Source organism: Muscardinus avellanarius, assembly GCF_963383645.1.
Source record: "Muscardinus avellanarius genome assembly, chromosome: 4".
In the NCBI taxonomy this organism is placed as follows: Eukaryota; Metazoa; Chordata; class Mammalia; order Rodentia; family Gliridae; genus Muscardinus; species Muscardinus avellanarius.
In genome coordinates this window covers 93,474,740-93,499,221 of record NC_137789.1, presented here as the reverse complement: position 1 = coordinate 93,499,221, position 24,482 = coordinate 93,474,740, and the positions used below count along the sequence as shown (strand labels likewise).

The 24,482-nt window shown below is 43.3% G+C and overlaps 1 protein-coding gene across 21 annotated transcripts in view; it reads left to right on the top strand.

Annotated features, from left to right (window-relative positions):
• The window catches only part of KCNMA1 (potassium calcium-activated channel subfamily M alpha 1), a gene marked incomplete at both ends in the record, with an annotated part of 759,101 nt that overhangs the window by 450,793 nt on the left and 283,826 nt on the right, over nucleotides 1-24,482 (top strand). For all 21 annotated transcript variants that reach the window (XM_080693568.1, XM_080693563.1, XM_080693576.1 and 18 more), the window contains 2 exons: nucleotides 2,182-2,275; nucleotides 3,077-3,188. In XM_080693568.1, the coding sequence (XP_080549694.1) occupies nucleotides 2,182-2,275; nucleotides 3,077-3,188 (206 nt within the window). The remainder of the gene's footprint in view (nucleotides 1-2,181; nucleotides 2,276-3,076; nucleotides 3,189-24,482) is intronic.

Sequence of the window (24,482 nt, the reverse complement as noted above, 5' to 3'; positions counted from 1 at the left end):
TGTCCCAGGATACCAATAATAACTCCACCCAGTAACTCTTGTGAGGGAAACAGGAGGATTACTGTTTGCCCCTAGTAAAACGAGAGTGGGTTTTTCCACTTCCCCAAGTCTTCTGTGACCTGGGAATGAAAACTTCTCTCTTTTCCCTGAATATGTGGACATCAGTGTGGATGTTTAAGCCAAGTCTCAGCTACCACAAATGAACACATGAGTGCCATATTTACCCACAGAACTCCCTATCCTTCACACACACACACACACACACACACACACACACACACACACGCGCGCGTGCACACACACCTTTTATTCTTCAGTTGCACATCCTGACAGTGATTCCCATAACCAGGAGTCACACTATCTTATCAATTAAATCTATAGTGGATTTTTGGTCAACCTTTAGTACTTCTCTTCATTGCAATCACAGTGGCTATAATACCAATTACACTTGTGGGTCTTGTTTTTGAAATAAAACAAAGTACTACTGTGGTCCAAAAAATCTCAGAAATGCCCCTCACTCACTCTGGTTATGGATTTTCTTTCTTTCTTTCTTTCTTTTTTTAATCTAAACTAGTACCGATGTAGGAGAGCAGGCAGAGAGCGGCGGTAGGCTGTGAAGCTTAGCTTCTTTTGCTCCTTCCTCCTTCTAGCTCTAGACTAACCAAATTCTATACTCTCTTCTCACCTCTCTACCTTAGTGAAAACCTGGCAGTTGTCATTTCCTTTGTAAAGGAACCATTTTCAGTGTTGTTCCTGTTCAGTCCACTTAGTTTGTATATGCACATGTCGATGACTCTTCCTGCTTGTCTGGAAGTTTTACCATGTAGTTATGGTTTGGGAAATGACAAAGGGCATGTCTGACTTGAACTCGAGATGAAGAATGGAGAAATCCAGTGCATGCATCATGATGGGTGATTCCCACAGGCTGACTGACCACGCCTTTAAGTGGGCCCGCATTCCTGAACTGCACAGACCCCTGCCTGTTGAACAGCCAAGCATCGTCCTTACAGAAGTACAACTATACTAACTGGTATCAGGTACAAGGATTCCCAAAGTGATGATGCTCGGAAATCCTTCACCTGGCACTTCTCAGGTTGGCTCTCTCCTGGAGGGAGAGCTCCATGCTGCTTCCCATTCGGAGAAAATATGTGTTTCTCCCTGTACTCCTTCCCCTTGTCCTCCCCTTCTCTATGCCCTCTGCAGGTATTACCATTCGCTTACTGATCACTTACTCTGCATTTTCATTCACAGCTTTGAGATGTTTATGAGGCTTTCCTGCTTCCCACACAGCCCAAACCTTGGGACTTTCCACACACTGATCCTTGGGTCAGTTTGACACTGGAAAGCACATGGAAGCCACATACCAGTTTGTATAGTAGTACCCTTTGAACGGGCTACTCTTGAACCAAGTAGAGTGTGCTGGGGATGTGCCTTGGCTGCCTGACACACACACAAAGCCAATTAACCTGCATGCCAAAAAAGGAAAAAAAATTAACCCTTAGAGTACTGCTTCAACACTTTGGTTCCATGGTCTTGAATTTTACCAGTTGGGCAGTGCTTCCTTCCCCAGATCAGAGTGTCGCACAGAAAGTCTGTACTTAGTCTCTTTAGAACATCAACCAGGATCCTCTGCCACAGCTTTTTTGAGATGCTCCTGGGTACTTTGTGTATTAATCTACTAATGGCTTTTATAAGATTCAAAACACAGCTACTGTGTTTATTGGAAAATGGGCTCCACTTCCAACGTGTTGGAGGGGACATGAGGGTTTGATTTTTAGCCTTTCTATGTGTCCTCTAAAAGAAGGAAGTCAGTTCTTTAAGGGTTAATGTGAAATTAAGGAATTTGGTGGTCTCTCCTGCTTGTCCTTCCTCCAAGTTGTCTGCATGATCCTTTTTAGATTCTTAGTCCAACTGTTGAATGATGATTTAAAAAAAGTGTACATACGTAAATTTACCCCCAAAATCCCTGAAAGCAAATAAAAGAACAAAACACTGAATGGTTGAATGGAAAGCCCCTTGGCAATGCTTGCTTGATTATCACAGGGGGTACAAAGACCGAACGCCTTATTCGATAAACATCCCTTTCCTCCTCTGTCCCACGCACCACCACTTCACAGCCTTGTAGAAGATGTGTTGATGGTTTTCACTGACCTCTTGCTTTTTCTTCTTCCCATCCAATAGCCCAATAGAATCCTGCCAGAATTTCTACAAAGATTTCACATTACAGATCGACATGGCTTTCAACGTGTTCTTCCTTCTCTACTTTGGCTTGCGGGTAAGTTCACCAATATCACTCAGGACCAGATAGGAATCCTATACCCAAAGATCACCCCTGCCCTGATCCACAGCTGCTCTCACAGGCAAGGTAAATCCCAAGGTTTCCAGGATAGAAACCATCTTTGCATTCTGATTTGCAGTCTGTCTTTATCTAAGCATTTTCTGAATACATGTTAATTTTATTTCAAGGAGGAATAATAGAGATTGAAATAATGATGATACCTTCACTGGCCAACTGTTTCCCATCACTCTGTTCAAACATAAATAGATGTTCTCTCGGAAATTAAACAAAGAAGCCCTTTGGCTCTTAAGATTATGCTTCACAGTGCTCATTTAGTTGAGAGACCAGTTGTAAGGGTAAACCGGTAAGGCAAACTGTCAGAATTTAGAGCTTGGAGGATTTATATTAGCCACTGTTTACAAAGAGATATGCAAAATGTGCAGTACAGAGGAGTGTGTGGGTATGTGTATGAATGCATACACATGTTCTTTATTTACATTAGAGAGTCTAATGAAGGTGAGAATACCTAACACCCCCCCCCCATGAGGCTGTTAGAAACTATAGAAAAAATATGTTGCCTGGTCATTCTCTAAGGTTAGCATCACATATGGTTGCTCTTTAGAAAAGCCTGGGATTAAAAAATAAGCATGTACTGGTGTAGAAGAACATTTGAGAAGAACATTTCTTCTCCCTCCAAATCCCCACAAAAATCCCAAATTTACCCTTTGACAAAAAATATAAATTGAATGCCAACACCACGCTTCTCATTTTTTCTCTCTTGTTTCTTCTTTCTCCCAGTTTATTGCAGCCAACGATAAGCTGTGGTTCTGGCTGGAGGTGAACTCTGTAGTAGATTTCTTCACAGTCCCTCCTGTGTTTGTGTCTGTGTACTTAAACAGAAGTTGGCTCGGTAAGTCAATCGCTTCTGCCTTTCCTTACCACAGTTTCATGTATTAATGCGAACAGGTTTCTTGGAGTTTTAGAAGCTGATGGTAACAGTTCTCTTTGAGGTGCTAGCCCAGAAGGATGTGCCCAATCAATGCTCTGGGCAATGCAGTTTTATCATTGTTGAAGTCCACTGATTGTCACGGTCACTTTCGGTTCTTCATGAGTTTGTCACTTTTCATGTAGGAGCATGGAGTCAGGGCTGGTTAGAAAAGCCATGGGAACATGACGTCTGATTCGGATGACCCAGAGGACCTACCTACCAAAGTTAGCTTCTATTTCTTAGCTTTAGAAAGAGCACACCCTGGACTGGTCTATTTATAGTAACAAGCTCCTTTATGAGGCAGGATGTTATAGGAGACTGCGCTCCCTGTCCATGTAGGGGAGAGTTTTTGCTGGTGCTGTGCTCAGCAGGTCACTTCCTGCATTTGCTCTAGAGGTTACTTCCTGTCTGTGCTCAGCAGGTCACTTCCTGTATCTGGTCTGGAGTTTACTTCCTGTCTGTGCTCAGCAGGTCACTTCCTATATCTGCTCAAGAGATCACCTAGTCAAGTGTCAGGACTAAGACAATTAGGTGGCAAAAGTGACTTATTCAGAAGATGGTCATGACGACTGAAGGCTTAGAGTCACAGCTTCTGTTTCTCTTTGCTGCATTAAAATTTTTTTTTCAGCCAGGCTTGGTGGCGCACACTTGTAATCCCTGCGCTTGGGAGGCAGAGGCAGGAGGATCGAGGCCAGCCGTACTGGTTTAAGAGACCCTGTTTCAAAAATACAGAAAATAGGTCTGGGAGTGTAGCCCAGAGGTAGAAGGGCTTCCAGGAACCCCAGTACCACAAAAAAAAAAAAAAAAAATTCCCCTCAGATCAGAGTGTTTCTGCTGCTATGGGGTCTACTGGGGAAGAAGGGGGACTGAAAAAGAAGATGGAGAGCTGTTTTGGGGTTCTTTCTGTTGTTACTTTTAGGATTTCTTTGGCTTAATATTTTCAGAGTAGCATGTATGTGTTATAATCAGTAAAAACATTCAAAGATGTATAAAAAATATTAATCATTCTTTCATTCATCATGGGCATTGTACAATACTAAAAGGCTTTCACATCTTTCAAGCTAATTTTATCACAAGCATGTATGTACACAAATCATAATGTTTTAGAGGGGGTGGTGTTTGTATAAAAAATTGTATCAAATAGTCACATTGCACTGCAATTTGACTTTTTATATTAAAACATGATTGATATCTGTTTAGTTATTTTGGGGGGGCACTGGGGATGGAACCCAGGGGCATTCTACCTCCAAGCCTACCCCCAGCCCTATTTTCTATTCTTTATTTTGAAACAGGGTCTTACTGAGTTGCAAAGGGCCTCACTAAGTAGTAGCTAAGGCTGTCCTCCAACCATGACCCTCCTGCTTTAGCCTTCCAAATGCTGGGATTACAAGCATGCACTACCATGCCTGGCTCTTCAGTTCTTTAATGTTTTGTTTTTATAAAAATGTATAGCAGTTGTGTAGAATTCTACTATTTGGATAACAATACACATGAATATTACCTAATGATAAATTTCTGGGATTTTTTTTCTTCCTATTTTTCTTGCCACTATAAACATTGTTTTCATAAATACCCTTATCCGTATATTTGTGTAATTCTATTTCTATTGATAGTGTCACATTCCTGGAAGTGGAATTGCTGAGTCAAAGAATTTGTGTTTTTTATGTTTAGATATTGGTGTAAAACTTTCCAAAAATGTGTTAAGATATGCCTCTACTAATGATACATTTTTTTTTTTTCTTTTGCGGGTCTGGGGATGGAACCCAGGGGCATTCTACCTCCAAGATATAACCCCTTGTCCTATTTTTTCTTCTTTATTTTGAAACAGGGTATCACTAAATTGCAGAGGGCCTCACTAAATAGTATCTGAGGCTGTCTGTGAACCTCAATCCTCTTCTCAGCCTCCCTAATGCTGGGATTACAAGTGTGGGCCACCACGCCTGCCCCGGCTCTAATGATACATTTTGGTGTTCTTGCAACACTGTATATTCATTACATGTCTAGCAGTCAGGTGTTTTGAAATAAGCATATTTACAGCACATACAATAGACGTGGTATTCATATATACATACATGTATGCATGGACATATGTGTGTGTCCATACCCTTATGAAGATGGCATTTTCTGCTCATTTTCTCACTAGAATTGTATTCACTTGCTTGATGGAAAAGTTTTCAACTTTGGTCTGAGATATGCTTGCTTAGACTGGGTTTTCCATGATAAGACTGTTAGGACCACATGCAAATCTGAGGGTATCCTGAAGGTAACTTGTGTATGCCTGTGTGTCAAGGGTCGCAGCTGCCTCAGCATGGCCGTATCCTGGCTTTGTGCCCTTGGGGGACTCAGTCTTCACTCAGCCTGGTTTCTTTTCCCCTCTGTAAACTGAAAATTGGGCTAGATGATCTCCAGGGTCTTTCAGCTCAGAAAGTCTTTAGGACCCTGGAGTCAGTAATGAGAAGTTTGGAGCTAGGTTATTGAGAAGAACTAGGAAGTTACTGATATAACTGAGTCAAAATTTTGGACTTTTAGTGAACTTTTAGTGGGGCTTTTTTTTTTTTCTTTTTTAATCCAGTGCCAGGGATGAAACCCAGGGCTTTCACATGCTAGGCAGGCTCTCTACCATTGAGCTCTATCTCCAGCCCTAGAGCTGTTGCTCAGAGTTTAAACACATACCTATGGGCACCCATACGTACACACACACACACACACACACACACACACACACACTTAAAATCCCCAAACATATGGACAGGAAATGGAAGGGGAGAGAAGGAACTTGCGCCTTCTTTTCCTGGATGTGCTTTAATTACTTGTGCACTTGAATACCCACTTTGTTTTTCATGACCCTCTGTTTCCCCATCTGAAAAATGGGAATTTGGGACTAACTTACTTTCCATTCTACTACTTCATGAATTTGAATCTCATGCCTGTTCTCACTTGGTCTCCTGGATGGCCCAGGAGGAGCCTTCAGGACTATCATGGAAACATTCTCCTCCTCTGTAGAGAGCAGATCCTGCCTTAGGAAGTAAGTGGAAACCTGATTCTTTGTTGTGAGTGAGATGTACCTTAAAACATCTTGTTATCAGGGGTACTTGGATGCCTTTGAACTTTTTTTTTTTTGTAGATATTTTAACCCTGATTTTTGGAAGTATGTTCTGATCTAGTAAAAAATCCAGAGCAAACAGAAAAGGGAAGTAAAAGAATAGAAAAGGCATAGATAAGGGTCAAGTACATTTCTTATGTGATCAGTCTTTGCATTAACTGGTTACTCTTCAAAAGAAAGATGCTTTAAAATGGACTTTGACTTGTTCATTCATTGACCAACATTGTTGATACCCACTACATGCCACATGCTGCTCTTGATGATTGGGAAACAACAGTGAGGATAATGAAATCCTGTGTTCCTGCAAATATTTGATAAGTAAATGGTATAGTATGTTAGGAAGCATCCACACTATGGAAACCAAAACCATAGAGCAATAACACTTGGGGCCACGAAATAAGAATAACAATAAAAGTAACTTCTCTCCTCTTGTAGGAGAAAGCACCTTTGATGAAATGTGTTTGGTTCTTTGTTAGCTAACTGATCTTCTTGGGTGACATCTCAAATGGATCTGCCGCTTATGGAAAATAATTCAGTATAATCATGTTTCAAGGAGGTTCCTCTGTCTGACTTAATACATGGGTCAGTACATCATGGGGCAATTATTGTACCCAATTAGCTGCAGGGGAAGACTCAAGCATTCCCACAAAGTACGGCTGCCAAAGGAGAAGGGGCATCCCATTCTGGGGCAGCGTTTCTGGCAGCGCTGGTCTTGTGGAAGTGGAAGGGTGCTGCCTTTGCTGGCTCAGGTCTGGAGTAAGTTTCATGAACCAGAAGTCTATTACAGTTAACATGCCCTCGAGGGTGGAGGGTTTTGCTGGAGCCGGCACCATGGGAAATAAAAACCAAAATGAGAACTCTGGCCCTGGCCCTTACCTTTCCCAGGGTACAGTCCATACTTTGTTTGACTTCTTACTGTTAACACAGGGCTGCGTGTTATATAATACAGTATACGTGTAATTCATTGCTTACACCATCTTAGTGAATTGTATTCATAATAACCCTGATCTGTATTCAGGTTCTCTTTGGTGTTGAGCTCTCTGCTAAGCCTCTCACCCACATCCATCTTGTTTTTATAGCGAACATGTGATGTAGAAATTGTTATTTCCCCATTGACAGGTGAGGCTTTGGAGGCCCAGAGAGGTTAGCCCTCCAGTTCAGCTCACACAGCCTGGGGCGGGAAGGGGCAGTTTCCTGCTTTTATGTCCCTACCTCTCTTTGTTCTTCTGCCTCTGTCCTCACCCCTAAAGGACTCGAGGTACTGAGAGCCGTGAATGACCCAGCTCACTGCTGCATTCACTGGCAGCCTCCTGTCTCTTCTTACTCAAATAGGGCCCCATTTGAGGCAGGAAAGGAGGGACACAGATCCTATTTAAGAACAAACATCCTTGTATCTCCTTTCCACTCCTCCCTCCCTTCCTCCAGTTTCTAGAAATGCCCCAAAGCCCAAAGAAACACAGAGAGCCAGTCTTTCAAGTCCCAGTGTGCTTTACCAGCCTGGGGACCTGAACTGCTCCACCTGGGAGAGAGAGGAGGGGCTTCTACCATTCTGGCTTAGTAGAGGAGGGGCTGGGAGCCAGGTTCTGGACTGGACCATCTCAATTCATGTGTTGCCTTCCGTTTCCTAAGGGGTCACCTGGAGCAAGATCATCTTACCTGTCTTAGGCTCAGTCTTCTTAACGTTATCACCTATAAAATGGGGTAATCGTAGCAGCCACCTCACAGGGTCACTGTGAAGCCATTTCACAGGGTCACCATAAGCCACTTCACAGGGTCATTGTGAAGCCATTTCACAGGATCGCTGTGAAGCCACCTCACAGGGTCACAGTGAAGCCATTTCACAGGGTCACCATGAAGCCACTCACAGGGTCACCGTGAAGCCATTTCACAGGGTCACCATGAAGCCACTCACAGGGTCACCATGAAGCCACTCACAGGGTCACCATGAAGCCACCTCACAGGGTCACCGTGAAGCCACTCACAGGGTCACCGTGAAGCCATTTCACAGAGTTTCCATGAAGCCACCTCACAGGGTCATCGTGAAGCTATTTCACAGGGTCACCATGAGCCACCTCACAGGGTCACTGTGAAGGTTGAACAAGGCAAGGGAAGCCAGGCACCATGTACCATGTACATAGGACAAGCTTAGTGAGCAGAAGCCATAAGTAACCCCGGCCTCTCCTTCTCACCTGCCTATCGTATTTTAAAGCAGCAGAATAGAAAACAAACCAGAATGGAACCAAAAATAAGGCTGTGGGCTGTGAGGACATCCACGTCGGCAGGCAGCAAGTTCTGCTTATTTTAATTCCTGTTCCCACGCACCCGCTTATTCATTTTCGTTTCTCTTTCAAAATCCTGATCCTGCCCCACTAAAATAACTGCACCTTGCAATAAGAGATGTGTCTTATTTTGAGATTTGAATAACAACTCCATAGAGAACTCTTTTGTCTGTTTGGCTGGTTCTTTGAGGAACTATTTCTCCAAAGCAGGTCAATGGACTGCACTTCCTAGGGTTGTTTATGTGTTTTTGTTGAGAGTCATCTTGTGTGGAGAGAGGGGTAGAGCAAAGAGGTAGAGCAGAGATGGTCACTCACCTGCCAGTTTTCAATCCGTCTTTAAGGGGTTTTTTTGTTTTTTGTTTTTGGATACTGGGGATTGAACCCAGTGAAGTATGCTAGGCAAGAGCTGGAAGTTCCTCTTTACCACTGAGCTACACCCCCAGCTCTGTCTGATTTTGACTGCGTGTGCTCAGCATTGAGATAACCTCTTATCTCAACCTCTTACCTCGCACAAACCTGGTCACCCTCTTTCTTAGTTGAAGTATAATTTCCACCATCGTCCTCTTTTTCTGACGGACAAAATCAGGATGGTCAGAGGCCACAGTCATTGGAACCTTGTTTGGAAAACTGTCCAGCTGGCTCACTAGTCCATGCAAAAACTGTCCTCTAACAACCACTTTGGAAAAACAGAAAATTTTGCTATGAAATAGAAAATGAGTTAGTGCCCAGTCAGGGCAATTAAAATTATTCCGGGTATCTGCTTATAAATACATGCCTGAGCAGTCCTTTTATGTGTCACAAGGTGACACAGGCTTATATTAAAAAAAAAAAAGTACAGGTCTTTAAAAACAACAACAACCAAAGGATAAAACACAGTTCCTGTTGGAGGCTAAGGTTGCAATCTTGTTTTGGAACCAAAATAAACACACATGCAGCAACAGCAGGTAACACTGCCCGCTATATAATTAAGTCCAAAATTGCCAAGTACAGGCAAAAGGCTGTGGGAGCTCAGGGAGAGATCCCTCGTGGGTGGAGGAGTTTGGGATGCTTCTGCAGAAGGCCCGGCTCAGCTGAGGCTTGAGACGGAAGGCTAAGTCAGGCAGGGGGAAGGAAGGGGATGATTTTGAGGAGAGAGAAGCCCACCACATGTGGTAGGAGGCAGGTGCCTGAGGAGGGCGATATTGTTTTAGATTAGAAGGCGTCTTTTCCTGGTGCCGAGCATTAGCCTCCTCACCCTGCAGGAGGGTGTATTCCTTTTCTGTTGCTGCGGGAACAACTTACCACGATGCACAGTCTTCAAACAACACACATGTATTACCCCACAGTTCTGGAGGTCCACCTGGACACCATGTAATAGTTTCACTCAAGCTTAGCTTATTAGCAGCCTGGACTCAATGCCTTTGTGGCTTCTTGCAACATAAATTATCACATTCCCAGGACCCAGAGATCAACAAGGAAATTTTTGGAGGGCATCTTTCTGCCTACCAGCAAGTGTGTTGTTGTTGTTGTTGTTGTTGTTGTTGTTGTTGTTATTTCTATTTTGTCAAAAGAAAAAGCGAGGCTCACAGAGGTATAGTAACTCTCCCAAAATCATAGACCCAGAAAGTTAGAGCTGAGATTCATGCTCCTGTCCCTATCACCCAATGGTTCTGCACAGCCCTTTGGAGTCCAGGATTCTGAACTCCAAAGGGCCCTCCAAGAGGTTTCCCTGTCTTTCCTGACAAGCCTGCTAGGGCAAGAGACCTTTGGGAAGGTTGTTATTGGGGCCTAGATCCTCTACTATTCCTCATGTAGTGATTTTTTTTTTTATGAGAGCAGGTAGATTATTAGACCCACCTATTATCTTCTCCTTAACCAGCTGTCCCTTCCCTGGTTGTAGGTCCTCTTCTCTTTGCAATCATGCTGTCTTGCCTCTTTGGAGTTTACTGAAGAAATAGCATTTAAAAGAGTGCCAAACAAAGTTGGGTGTGGTGGTGCTCACCTATAATTTCAGTACTTGGGAGGCTGAGAGAGGATGATCTCAGATTCAGCGGATTCATTACAAGCCTCAGCAATATAGTGAAATCCACAACAACTCTGCAGGACCCTCTTTCAAAAAGTATATAAATAAAAAAAGAGGCTGAGGGTGTAGCTCAGATGTAAAATGCCCCTGATTCAATCTGCAGTTATAAAGCGGGGACAAAGGTGTCATGACAGTGTGCCACAATCATTCCAACGAGAGTGATGTATGGGGTCAGAACACCAGTGTCCCTTTCCTGGCCCCCATCCCAGGGTCTCAGACATTTTTTTGTCCTCTATCCACTTCAGTAGATGAAGGTCCACTCCCTGGTTGATGAGTCCATCTTCAGAGAGGTCAAGATGCTACAGTTAACATCTGGGTTTACATTGACCAGCCTCTGCATCTGATAAGAATAATCAAGATTGATAGCTGTGGATGGATTTCAGGTTCCTGACACCAGTAATTTTCAACATGTCGATATGAAAAAAGAACAAACAAATCACAAAAACAAAAGCAAAGTGCAGTTTGTCCAGAGAATGAAGTCTACCACGCTGGGTATCTCTGGGTACACAGCCTCCTCTTCCCCTGACTCTGTCCCAGAGCCACCAGGCTGCCCTCCTGCCTCCCCTGCCCACCCTCTACAGGTGCAGCCTTCACCCACTGAGGCCCAGCTCTAACTCCCCGTTGGAGTGAATTTTTCTCTGACCCTTTCCTCTTACGATTAGCACTGTAAGTACAGCATAAACTGTCCCCTGTCTCTCAGGTTGAAATGCCAGTTCCATGATGATAATGTGGAAGGACTTTGGCTGCCTTGATTTTTGGCTCTGTCCCTGGTGTCCTGGAATGGTGCCTGCCATACAGTTCTCGCTTGTTAAAATGAATGATGCTACTAATCAACAATTGTTGATTGCTTATTAAGTGCAGGCACACGCCCCTTCTAGGGATTCTTTGAGTTAATATCTATGGCAACTCAAGGAGTGAAGCTCTTAGCCCAGTTTTAAAACAGAGGAAGCTGAGGTTCTGGGAGAAGTAACTTTCCCAAGTGATAAGTGGTGGAGTTAGGACTCATCCCAAGGCCAATCCGATCTGGAGCCCATGCTTTTAAAATTACTCAAATTGTGGTTCCCAGATCAATGGCATCGGTGTGCTGCAGAATTTGTTGGACATAGATATTCTTAGAACTTAACCCAGAGGCATGGAATCAGAAACCGTATGGATTTGACCCATCAACCTCTATTTTTTGTTTTGTTTTCCGGCCTGAGAAATCCAACTCACAGCCTCATGTGGACTAGGCAACAGCTCTGCCACTGAAGTACAATCCAGACCCAGCAATCTGTGTTTTGATAAGCAGTCCTGGCAATCTTGATGCTCACCTTTGGGGGTCACTATTCTAGTCTATGCAGGGATGGTTTTCAAATTTGATCATCCGTTAGAATCCCCCAGAAAGCTTTAAAAGCTCAGGCCACATTTCTAACCGATGACACCAAAATCTCTGGATGGGGGGTAGATTTGACGTGGGTTCAGTACTTTTTATGCTCCTTAGTTGCATATCAAGTGCAGGAAGGATGAGAACCACTATACCTGTCTTTTCTCTACAGATTTTGAGTTAGTCCTTTCTAGAAGAATGTTTTCTAAACTTCAACATGTAAATGAGCGCTAGGGGATCTTGATAGGATGCAGTTTCTGCCAGGAGGTTTGAACAGGATCAGAGAGCTGCCTCTTCGCAGCCCCAGGCCTTGCTGATGTATCTAGTCTGAGGGATCTCACAACCAGTGTAGACCATGTAGGTTTCCCAGTGTCCACTCCTAGCCAGGTTGGCATTTCACTGTGGGTAAATTGGAATTAAATACAAATTAAAACTCAGTTCCTCAGTCATGCTGCTGCCTCCATTTAAAATGCTGCATAGTCCCAGTGGCCATGATGTTGGATAGCACAAATGTAGAGGATTCCATTATTCTAGGAAGTTTTATTGGACCATGCTGCTCTAGAATGTTTTTGATAGTACTTTTTACTTTTCTTGTATGGGACTGGGGTTGGAACCCAGGGGCATTTGACCTCCAAGCTACACTCCCTGCCCTATTTCTTATTTTTTATTTTGAAACAGGGTCTCACTGAGATGCAAAGGGCCTCACTAAGTAGCTGAAGTTGCCCTGAACCGCAATCCTTGTGTCTCAGCCTCCTGAATGCTGGGATTACAAGCATGTGCCACCATGCCCGGCTTACTTTTTACTTTTTTGTATGACCAGGACAACTGAGGGGGGGGCTAACAAATTTTTTTTTTTTTTTGCAGTAGTTTCTAGTGAAAGGACCATTGGTTAAAAACTATATCTTAGGCCAGGCGTGGTGGTGCGTGCTTGTAATCCCCGCGCTTGGGAGGCGGAGACAGGAGGATCATGCAGGTTCGAAGCCAGCCTCTCTGGCTTTAAGAGACCCTGTTTCCAAATAAAATATAAAATAGGTCTGGGAGTGTAGCCTGGAGGTAGAAGGGTTTCATCCCCTGTACCACCAAAAAAAAAAAAAAAAAAAAAGTCTTAAAAAATTGAAGCCGCACATGGTGGTGCACACTTGTAATCCCAGCATTTAAGAGGCTGAGACAGGAGGATTTTGGTTTGCAGACGGCCTCAGCTACTTAGTGAGGCCCTTTGCAACTCAGTGAGAATCTATTTCAAAATAAATTATTAAAAATAGGGCTGATGGTGTAGCTTGGAGGTTGATGACCCTGTGTTCCATACCTAGTACCGCCCCCCCCAAAAAAAGGAGTAATTTTCTTAACCCATTATGTTTCCACATCCTATACAGAATTAAAATTGGGGGACGTAATGGGATAAATACTAATTAGTGAAAAGAAAATCACTGTTAAGGATAAGGATAAATTCCGAGCTGGGACTGGTGGCACATTACTTGTGAGGCTGAGTCAGAAGGATTACAGGCTTAAGGACAGACTCAGCAACTTAACAAGGCCTTCAGCAACTTGTGAGACCGTGTTTCAAAATTAGACATAAAATAGGGCTGGGCATGTAACTTGGAGTTAGAACACCCCAGAGTTTAATCCCTGGTACCACTAAGTAAATACATAAATAAATTCCCCAGCACCTTGCCCAAATCAGGTTAAATACATGTAAGGTCTCAGTAAAGAAAACATACAAAAGCACTGGCTGGATTGGCTCCAGCTCACCATCCCCAGGCACTCTACCTTCTGCTGCTGCAAACTGGCCTTTTGGGCTCTGAAAGAAAAGGTCTCTGGTTCCCTCTAGAGGACGGCTCTGGAATTTTCTGGATTAGTTCTAGATGAAGTAGCCAGGGAAGGCAGTGTGTTGATTCTTGTTGAAGTGGGCGGGTTGGGTTAGCAATGGTGTGGACAGGCTCATGTTGAACTCCCACAAGCTGGCAGCTGTTAACTGGCCTTGACACAACTTCTGTAACCATGAGCCCCCTTCTTCTTCCTTCACTCTCCCCCTAGAAGGTTCTCAGTCAAAACACCCAAGGTCTGGAAGGACCAGCCTTCAAGAGCTCTTAGAAGTCAGCTGCTCAACATCCAACCCAAAGTTTTAAGCCTAAAGTTTTGTTTTTTTTTTAAAGTGGTACTGGGGTTCCTGGAAGCCCTTCTACCTCCGGGCTACTATTTTATACTTTTTGTTTGGAAATAGTATCTCTTAAGCCAGCGAAGCTGGCTCCGAACCAGCACGATCCTCCTGTCTCCACCTCCCAAGCGCGGGGATTACAAGCATGTGCCACCACACCTGGCCAAGCCTAAAGTTTTATAAGTAACTGTAGTCTTTGGGTTTATTATTATTATTGTTATTATTATTATTATTATTTATTTATTTAGAAAAGAAAAAGTGTGGCTTCTTTTCTCAAGGCCAGGTATCTTTAAGGGAGAGAGAGAGGGATAGAGAACAATCGTGGCACATGCCTATAATCTGTATATTTGGGAGGCTGAGAAAGGTGGGTCAAGTTTGAAGGTAGCTTCCATAACATAGGGAAACCTTTAGTAACTTAGTGAGACCCTGTTTCTAAACAGAAAATTTTAAAAGGAGTAGGTGTGTAGCTTGGAGATAGAATGGCCTTGGGTTTCACAAAAGAAAGAAAAAGAAAGGAAGAAAAAAGAAAGAAGAAAAAAGAGAGGGAGGGTGGGAGGAAATAAAAAATGCTTTTATCTGGTTGTGGTGCTGTACACCTGTAAATCCAGTACTTGGGAGGCTGACACAGAAGAATGGCAGGTTCAAGGCCAGCCTTGACAACTTAGTGAGACCCTCTTTCAAAATAAAAATAGGACTGGAGTGTAGCTCAGAGGGAGAACACCCAAGTTCAATCCCCATTTCCACAAAAATGTGTTTTTATAATCAGAATAAAGTCAGATATGTCCATTGTATACATATGTATGTAATTATCTCAGATACTTTGCCAAACAATATTATTAAGTAGGGGCCATTTTAGGCTCACACACTGAGTGAGTGAGTGAGCTGGGCTTTGAGCCCTGATGTCTGCCTCCAAGGGCCAGATTGCTCAGTATGGTGCTATGCTGGCTTTCAAAGCATAAACTTACCTAGTATCATATTTATACTTAAACAAATGAGTCCAGTAGTCTTACCCAATCTTCCCCAGTATTAAATGCAGTTTTTGCCTTATTCTAGTATCCTGACAAAAGGCAGAGAAGGAGAGAGAGCACTTAAACAGGATTTTACTGCTATTCCCAGATGAGAAAGAAATTAGAAGAAAAATAGCCCAATTCATTAAAATTGAGTTAATTGAATTTATGTAACTTCACAGCCACCCTTTTAACCAGTTCCCTCTTCTGAGCTCCTTGGCCTATTCCAAACAAGTAGCAAAATTAATTAAAAAAAATACACGTTAATACTGTTAATCCATTTTGAAATGGCATCATTTTAGAGATTACAGGCTCCTGTGATCTCAATATCTGGGATTCTCCCAAATTTCTATATGAAGCTTAATCCTAAAGAAATGGTGTTAGTGGGTGGGGCCTAGGGGAGGAAACTAGATCCTAAGGGTGGAGCCCTTCAATGGTATCAGTGCCTTTACAAGTGCCCAGGAGCTTGTCTCATGAGGGCACAGGGTGCTGCAATCTATGAAGCAGAGAACAAACCCTTACCAGACACTGCATCTGCTGGTGCCCTGACCTTGGGATCCAGCCTCTAAAACAGTGAGCAATAAATTACCTCACCCAGAGCATTTTGTTACAGAAGCTCAAATGGACTCAGATAAGGGGCTCTACTCTTTGCCTGAGCTTGATACTTTTTTGAAGGGGGAGAACTCCACATCAGCACACTCCTTGGGGATAGCATTGAGACTGAATCACTGTGGCATGGCAAGAGAAATGAACTCATGATTAAGTCCTGTCCCTGTGGCTGGGCTCTGAAGAAGGCAGCCCCAGCAAAGTGGAATGCCGTGTGTTTGGATATATTTCAGGGAGCTGATTGCCGTCCCGGTAGCTGCTGTAGTAGCTAAAACTGCTTCTAGAGAAATTACGCCTCTGTAAGAGATTTCCAATTGTGTTCCCTTGATATTGCTTTGTCAGGGACATGCTTTAAATAAGATGCTCTCCGTAGGTAGCAGAGATTCTAAATCCTCATTGACTTGCACGGCTGTGTTATATGCCAAATTGGAAATAACTTCCTAAAATGAATGTTTTCAAGGAATGGATTCAGCAGTAGGTTTTCAGAGATGCCAAAGCCTCTCCAGATGGCTGTACTTCATCTGAGATATTATTGGAACAGCCTCCTCCAGCAACCTAAATCTCTGGGACTGGACGTATATTTACCTTTGCATCATCTTCAAAAAATAGTTGCTTTGATTCTTTTCCACGAGGTCAGGGTCCTGATGAATTGACCTGGCTAGCAAATCAAAAAAGGAGAACTAAGCACCAGGAAGCAGCACAAGTGTACTTACTTCATTGAGCTCCTGCATGCAAATAACCCAACAATGAGAAGACATAGGTCTGACCCTTAAGAGATACCAATAATTTAATAGAGTGTGTGCTGTGCAAGGAAGAACAGTAAGAGTAGAGAAATTTGGAGAAAGAGCAGATGGAGTAAAGATGGCCATCTCAGATCAATGCAGGTATCAAGTATCTAAAATGCAAACCTATTCATCCTGGAGCCCTTTTACTCAAGGCATAGTCTGCAAGATTGCACACAACTTGAAAGCTGCTGGAAACAAAAATTCTCACCCAACCCCAAGCTATGGATTTAACTCTCCCAGGGCAGGGGTAGAGGCATTAGTTTTAACCAATCTTCTAGGAGATTGTTTAAAGTGTAAAGTTGACCTTGGAGGTAGATTGGAATCATCTGAGGAGCCTGGACACCTCCTCTGTCCAGGCCAGACTCTTCAAACCGAGTTGCAGCAGAATCACTAGGGTGGAACTGGCCATCACAATGACTTCAAGTTCCCCAAATAATTTCAACTGCAGCCAGGGTTGAGAAGCCCTGCCTGGTTGTGGTTCTTAAGCCAAATGAATCCACCTGAATACTCGAGGGGGGAAAAAAACAACACTTAACAATACACAAAAAATTTAAGCCCCTCCCAGTCTATTTAGTCAGACACCTTGGTTGTGATTAGGATAGTTGCTGTAGATCATGGATACCATGTACTTTAGATCAGTGTTTCTCAAATTACCTGGAGGTCTGGATAAAAGAGATTTCTGGGTCCCATCCTCAAGTTTAGGATTCAGTATATCTGGGGTTGGGCCTGAGGACATACAGTGCTGACCAGTTCCCAAGTGATGCTGCTGATGCTGCTTTTTTGGGAACCAAACTTAAGAGGTCCACGGGCCCATCCCAGCGTTGAGGCTGAACTTGAATTCTACTAGTGTTGCTACGCCAGTTTCCAGGATTCTGGGATTTCAGTAGACCTTGCTATTTATATGCTCCAAAATCTCAGTATTTTACTGATGTAATCCCCTATTTTAGGATGTTTTTTGACAAGAAAGCACAAATAATTTACATCTTAAGATGTGCCCAGCATATTATATCCTACAATGTAATTTCAACTTAAACATAGGAGCCCTCATTTGAAAGCCTTCTCATCTTCCATGTAATCTCCCTGCACAGTATTCTAAGTCCTGAGTTACTAGTGAGGGGACAACTTTGTTTATTTTTATTACTCACTATTAACTCCCCAGAGCTTGTTTGGTTGATATCTTCCTAACCTCCTGGAATGGGGGCAGGGTTAGCATACTAAGGGTGTATTAGAGATTAGAAAAGAAGAAAAAGAAGAAGGTCTTTTTCCTGAAGCCTGAGCTCCTCTCTTTCCTCAGGGATCTAGGGAGAGATTCTCCAAGGGCCTAATCCTTCCCCAACCCCAGGATGACTTCTCAACCACCCTTCTGTCCCGCTCGTCTTACCTGGAGGTGCCTAGGCTTGGACTTGAGGCTTCTTGTGAGAGGAAGGGTAGATGACAGCTCATGAGCATCTCTATGTTTCCTAACACACAGTGTAGAACTTGAAATAGAAATGGAATACCACTCTGGTGCCAGTTTTCTCCCATAGCTTGAGCACTAAATTCAACTTCTCTCTTAAAGGCCAGAGAGAAATTTAGCAGCCTGCCTCATAGAGGATGCAATGAACTTGTTATTTCCTGCGTGGACTGCAAAGCCTGCCCCTGGTCAGACTGGAGGCACAGCAAACTCCCTTTTTTTGTAAAAAAAAAAAAACTCAGTATCACAGTCTTTGTCCTATATTGTCCAGCCTCTCCTTTGTGTGTGTGTGTATGATACTGGGGATGGAACCCAGGGGATTTCTACCTCTGGGCTACACTCCCAGACCTATTTTATATTTTATTTGGAAACAGGGTCTCACTAAATTGCTGAGAGCCTCATTTAAGTAGCTGAGGCTGGCTTTGTACTTGCGCGATCCTCTTGTCTCAGCCTCCCAAGTGCTGGAATTACCAGCATGCACCATCACGCCCGGCTTCCAGCCTCCCTTTTTACCTTTATTACTTGCCTTTCTGTGAAATTCTTCTCTTGACTCCAGCTACTCCCACCCCAGTGGCAGTTGATTCCTTTTCCGTGGCAGTGCTCCCCATCCTCCTTGCTTACTTGAACTCAACTAGTTAGGAACTTGCCTCTTTCCAAACCATTATCACCTGAATCGTTCTTTTGATGGTTTACTGATGTGGCTGTGTTTTGGGTGTTTTGGGTGGTACTGGCCAAGAAACCCAGGACCTTGTACATGCTAGACAAGCACTGCAGCTGTAATTTTACAAGTATGCCAACTTAGTACATGTTCCTAGCTCATGAAATGGCTCTGGAATCGACCAATCCTATCCACTGCCTATTTTTTTTAAATAAGATTTTATTACAACACACACCTATGCCATTATTTTGCATTTTTTATAGAAGTGAGAGGGCCCACAAAGCTTAAAATATTTGCTACCTTGCTCTTTACCAAAAGTCTGTTGATAGCAGCTGCTGTCTCATATTGTATATTCTTTCCCATTCCTCTGGCACAGTATTTTGCATATAATTACTACAAATCAATTGTGATAAGCAGGACATAAACTTTCCTCTGAGGTCATTAGAAATGTAATAGTAAAAGCTGGGTGTGGTGGCCCACACTTGTAATACCAGCATTTGGGAGATTGAGACAGGAGGATCCCGGTTGGTGGCCAGCCTCAGCTACTTAGTAGCTTTGCAACTCAGTGAGACCCTGTTCAAAATAAAGAATGAAAAACAGGGCTGAATGCTCCTGGGTTTCCTCCCCAGTATTAAAAAAAAATGTAATAGTAATACAATAAAAACTTATTTGGCTGGTGTCATTGTAGCTCCCCCACACAGCAGGTGTTGGACTAAGCGTTTCACATATCTAACTAGTGTAATCCTCTGAACTGCCCTAAAAGACAGGTCGAAGGACTTGGAACTTCAAGAGGTGAAATGTTGTACTAGTTGTGTAGCTTCAGAAAGTGATGTAGCAAGAATCTGAATTCAAGCCTTTTCAATCTCGTAGCCTGCACTTTTAATTACCACTAGTTATTTATTGTCTAGTGCTGGCCTTTGTATATGCCAACAGACAGAAATCTCCCCAAGCCCTTTCAATAAGAACTGGCATTTGTTTAGAAGGGGCTAGGATACGATGTGGCGAGTGCCCCGGAGAGTGAGAGCATCCTAAAATTTTGTTCCCGAGATGCCTTCTTCGCCTCCTGCTCATTGGCCCTGAAGAACTCTATAATATGCCATCATCATCGTCATCATCATCATCGTCGTCGTCGTCATCATCATCATCATCATGTATTCATTCACTCAGTAAGCCTCATAACAAGCACACTTGTAGCTTGGTAGGCGCTGTTCTGGGTGTGGCATCAATAATATATATTCCCCCTACTGTGGGAAAGACGAGTCTGTCACCTTTCAATTTCAAACACAAATATTTACAGGGAAAGAAAGAAAACAAATGGGTGATGAATGGCAGATGGGGCCATTTCTAGCAGGGAGTGAGTCTTCCTCTTAAAAGGGTGGCTGTTGACTGCCCTTGGTTGACTCTTGACATGGTGTCACTCTCTAGTGCCACACTGCCCTCCTCCACCTCCTGGTCCTTCTCCCCTTCCTCAGTTATTTTCCCCACAGTGACTTGCCCTTGGACACTGGTATAGATTGTGCATTATTCTTTGGCTTGAGACACATGAATTCTGGTGTCTTCTCTCCAGGAAACAGTGTCCTGTGCTATTTTCCCTCTTACCACATCTGCTGTCTTGTGTCCATTACGAGCCTGTAATTTGGCACCTGCTGACAACATAAAACAACCTGCGTCAGATAAATTAAACCAACACAAGTTCTTACTGGGGTAGATGGACATTTTAACAAATTTTAAACACTACAATTGGAATAGGCAAACCAGGTCAGAAATCATTTTACATATCTTTTGAGTTAAGTGCACATTGTTTGAGGACTTCTTATTCACATTTTTTTTTTTTTTTTTTGGTGGTACTGGGGTTCCTGGAAACCCTACTACATTCCCAGACCTATTTTTATACTCTTTTAAATTTGGAAACAGGGTCTCTTAAGCCAGCATGGCTGGCTTCGAACCTGTTTGATCTTTCTGTCTCCTCCTCCCAAGTGCAGGGATTACAAGCGTGCACCACCACGCCCAGCAAAAAACTTTTTTTTTTTTTTTTTTGTTGGTACTGGGGTTCCTGGAAACCCTTCTACCTCCGGGTTACACTCCCAGCCCTATATTTTATATATATATATTTATTTGGAAAGCAGGGTCTCCTAGGCCAGCAAGGCTGGCTTTGAACCTGCGCCATCCTCCTGTCTTCGCCTCCCTAGCACGGGGATTACAAGTGTGCACCACCATGCCCGGCTTAATCACATTTTTTAAAGAAGTTTATTAGAGAGATAGAAATACAGAAAATAGAAATACAGCCCCATGCAAAATGGCATAGGGGGGTGACCCGAAATGAATATACCTTATTCACATTTTTGATAGTTTGTTTTTTATTCATTTTATGCAATGATGACTTCCCTTGGATTATTACCAGTGCCTCTGGCCTGGTGGGAAGGTGCCAGGCTCCACTGGGATCTATGGGCACAGGCTTCCCAGGCACTGACCTGTCCAGACACGTGTCCTCTTCCTGCAGCCCCGGAGGCCATCCCCAGACTTGTGTTCCACTGTATTTTCAGGGCTCTATTTTGGAAAGATTTGTTGTGCAGTTCTGCCACCTAGTGAGAGAAGGTAGGAATGGAAGCTGTAATTGCAGTTGCCCCCAGAATTGTCTTCCTGGATCCTGGCTGATTAATCTCAGCTGAAATAAGGACCTAAGATTTTAACTCTTAGAAGGTAACACATTCCTCAAAAGATCCCCTACTATGTAGAGAAGCCTGAAAAAGATAAATATCAGAGTAGTTAGGAATGTACAAAGGTGGCAATTGTGGTTCAGGCTAAGTGTGAACTGAAACCAACTTCTCACACAAAGCCAATCTCAATGATCTTCCAGTGTGGGTGGAAGGGCAGGAATGTAGCCTTCCCCCAGAGTAATGCTGCTACCTACTTTCCCTAAAATACAGGCACATTTTTTATAGTTTGTACAATGATTTTGTGCCCAGTAAGATATTTTTCTTCCTTCTTTTGATTAAATTGGTTTTGAATTTGAAAGAAATATTGAAGTGATCTGTCACTCCCTTTGGCATGTCAAGCGGTGAGCTTCAAAAAATGAGAGAAGGCACAGATACCTAGGTAGATAGATTTATCAGACCTAAACAGAAATTAGAACTTTATTAATAAGCTTGGGTCTAGCCTAAATATGCGTATCCCCATGCAGAACTGATTTATGAACCAGAACTCTAGTACTTATATGAGAACTGCTCTGTGCTAGTATGATAAGTATTCTTATTTTATTTAGTCCTCCTGGGGGCAACTCAGTATGATATTGCCATTGACAACCATTGAGTGGGTCCCAGAGGTCCTTTGTGTGGAAGACAATGCAGCTCTTCTGTGATTTGCTTTCAGATGCCTAGCACATGCAGAATAATAGAAGAGGCCCAGAACAGCCATGAATATTTTTATCCTGAGTTGTCATCGCTTGTATCAACTCACAGGGAAGATAAAGCCTTTTTTTCCTCTCATGGAATTCCTATCGTTTTCTCCAACTCCCTGGCTAGTGCAAAGTAGAAAAAAATAAAAACAGATTTCAGATGGAAAAGAGATGGGAAGAAAAGGAATAAGGGGTGAGAGCAACGACACAAAGGGAAGGAGAACTCTGGGTTCTATTGAAGTATGAAAAGTTCAGGACTTTCAAGGAGGAACCTAAGCAGGTGGTTTTGAGTCCTGGGCACAGTGGGTTTGGTCAAGGCTTATGTTGATTATGTAGCTGGGGCTGCTACAGGAAACCAGGTAGGAAAAATCAAATGACCTGCGGGTGAAAATATACCTTTGTCAAAACATTTGCATGGGGTCTACACAGCAAAGGCAAACAACCCCACCCAGAGGGGAGAGTAGCTACAAAGAAATCCTGTAACCAGGTTTTTAGGACTCCTTATGTTCCAGAATCTTTAAAAAGTAATCTGTAGAATGTGCAGGGGTGGGAGACAAAGAGGAAGATTTAAGAGTATGTGAGTGTATTTTAAAATAGCCACCCATCTTAAAATGGCAATTTAGAAATATGCTGGAAAGTAAAGCTTCATGATTTTTAGTCTTAATGGGCCAATTTATGGAGTCAATGTCCTCTCTTCCCAGCTGCTTTGTGGTCAGCCCATGCACCCTTTATGCAGAAGACCTTGAGCAGACCTTGGCTAAAACCCCAAGGTAGACTCCCTGGCCACTGTCAGAAGCGAGCTGTGGACTGGCAGGGACTGCCTGTCTGGGGCAGGGTTCATGTGTCATTTAGGAGAAGATGCATCAGGTTTCACGTCAAAGGGAGGCTGCTTTATGTCCACTCAGATGAATGAATCAGAAACCCAGATGGGGACCAGATCTCAGGACATAAGAGAATACAAGTGCTAAACTGTACTTGCTTGGAAACCTCATGCCTTCCTTATTTTATTTACAAGAAAACTGGGGCCTGAGGATGCTATCAAGTATGTCCAAGTTTTATCAACTAATAAAATATTTATTCAGTAGTGTCCTGAATATCTTCCATGTGTCAGGTTTTGTTCTAGGTGCTGGGGTTATAAAGAGAAAGAACGTCTTACAAGAAGCTCAAGAGCATGTCACAAGTTATTCTAAAAGAAAAACCTAAGAATGAAGAGTATTAGGGAAGAAAGAGAGAGAGAAAGGGCAAAGAAATTCCCCTAGCACTCTACAGTTTGGCTACTGATTTAATGTTTTTTGTTTCTTTTTGTGGTATTGGAGATCAAACCCAGAGGGGCTCTGCACTGATCTATACTGCAGATCCCTCCCTTTAATTTATACTTTTTTGTGGTACCAGGAATTGAACCCAGGCTATATATGTATATATATATATATGTGTGTGTGTGTGTGTGTGTATATATATATATATATATATATATATATATATATATATATATATATTAAACTTTGAAAAGGCTCACTAAGTTGCTGAGGCTGAACTTGAACTTTAAAAAATTTTTTTTTTATTGGTGCATTGTAATCATAGCTGACATTGGAATACAAGATTTGAGAGGATATACAAGCACACATCATCCAATTGGCCCTCGTCCAACCCCCATCCCATTCCCTCCCCCTCCCTGGATACCATGTTTGATTAGTGGTTATCTTTGATACATTTGTTTATGTACCTCCTGAGTTTTAAAGAGGTTCCATCCTCCCCCATCCCATTCCCTCTGATTGGTCACCTTAATTGCTTCGCTATAAGGTCCTTTCTGCAACTCGACCTCCTCCTGTTACCCATTTCCTCCTAGATTTTGCTAGCTAGGGGAAGCATGTGGTCTTTACTTTCTGTGATATTTCTCTGTGCATGCCGCATTGCAAGTTCCGATCCCATTCTTGACATCCCCAGTAGAGGCCTGGCCACCCAGAGGACTCTGATCTTGACCTCACTGGCTCCAGCACCAGCCTTGCTTCATGGGAGGCCCCGCTCCTGGTCTCCCTGGCCCCCGCACCAGTTTAACCCCTCGGCTGGCTCCGGTCCCAGCCTCAGAAACTCCAGCACTGGCCTTGCCTCATGGCAGGCTCTGATCTCGGCCTTGCTGACCCTGGCACTGGCCTAACCCTTCAGCAGGCTCTTATCCTGGCCTTGGAGGCCCCAGCACCAGCTTAAACCCTCGGCAGGCTCCTAGCCTATCCTCAGAGGCCCCAGCACTGGCCTTGCCTCATGGCAAGCTCTGATCCTAGTCTTGCTGGCCCAGCACCAACCTAACCCCTTGGCAGGCTCTGATCCCGGCCTTGGAGGCCCCAGCACTGGCC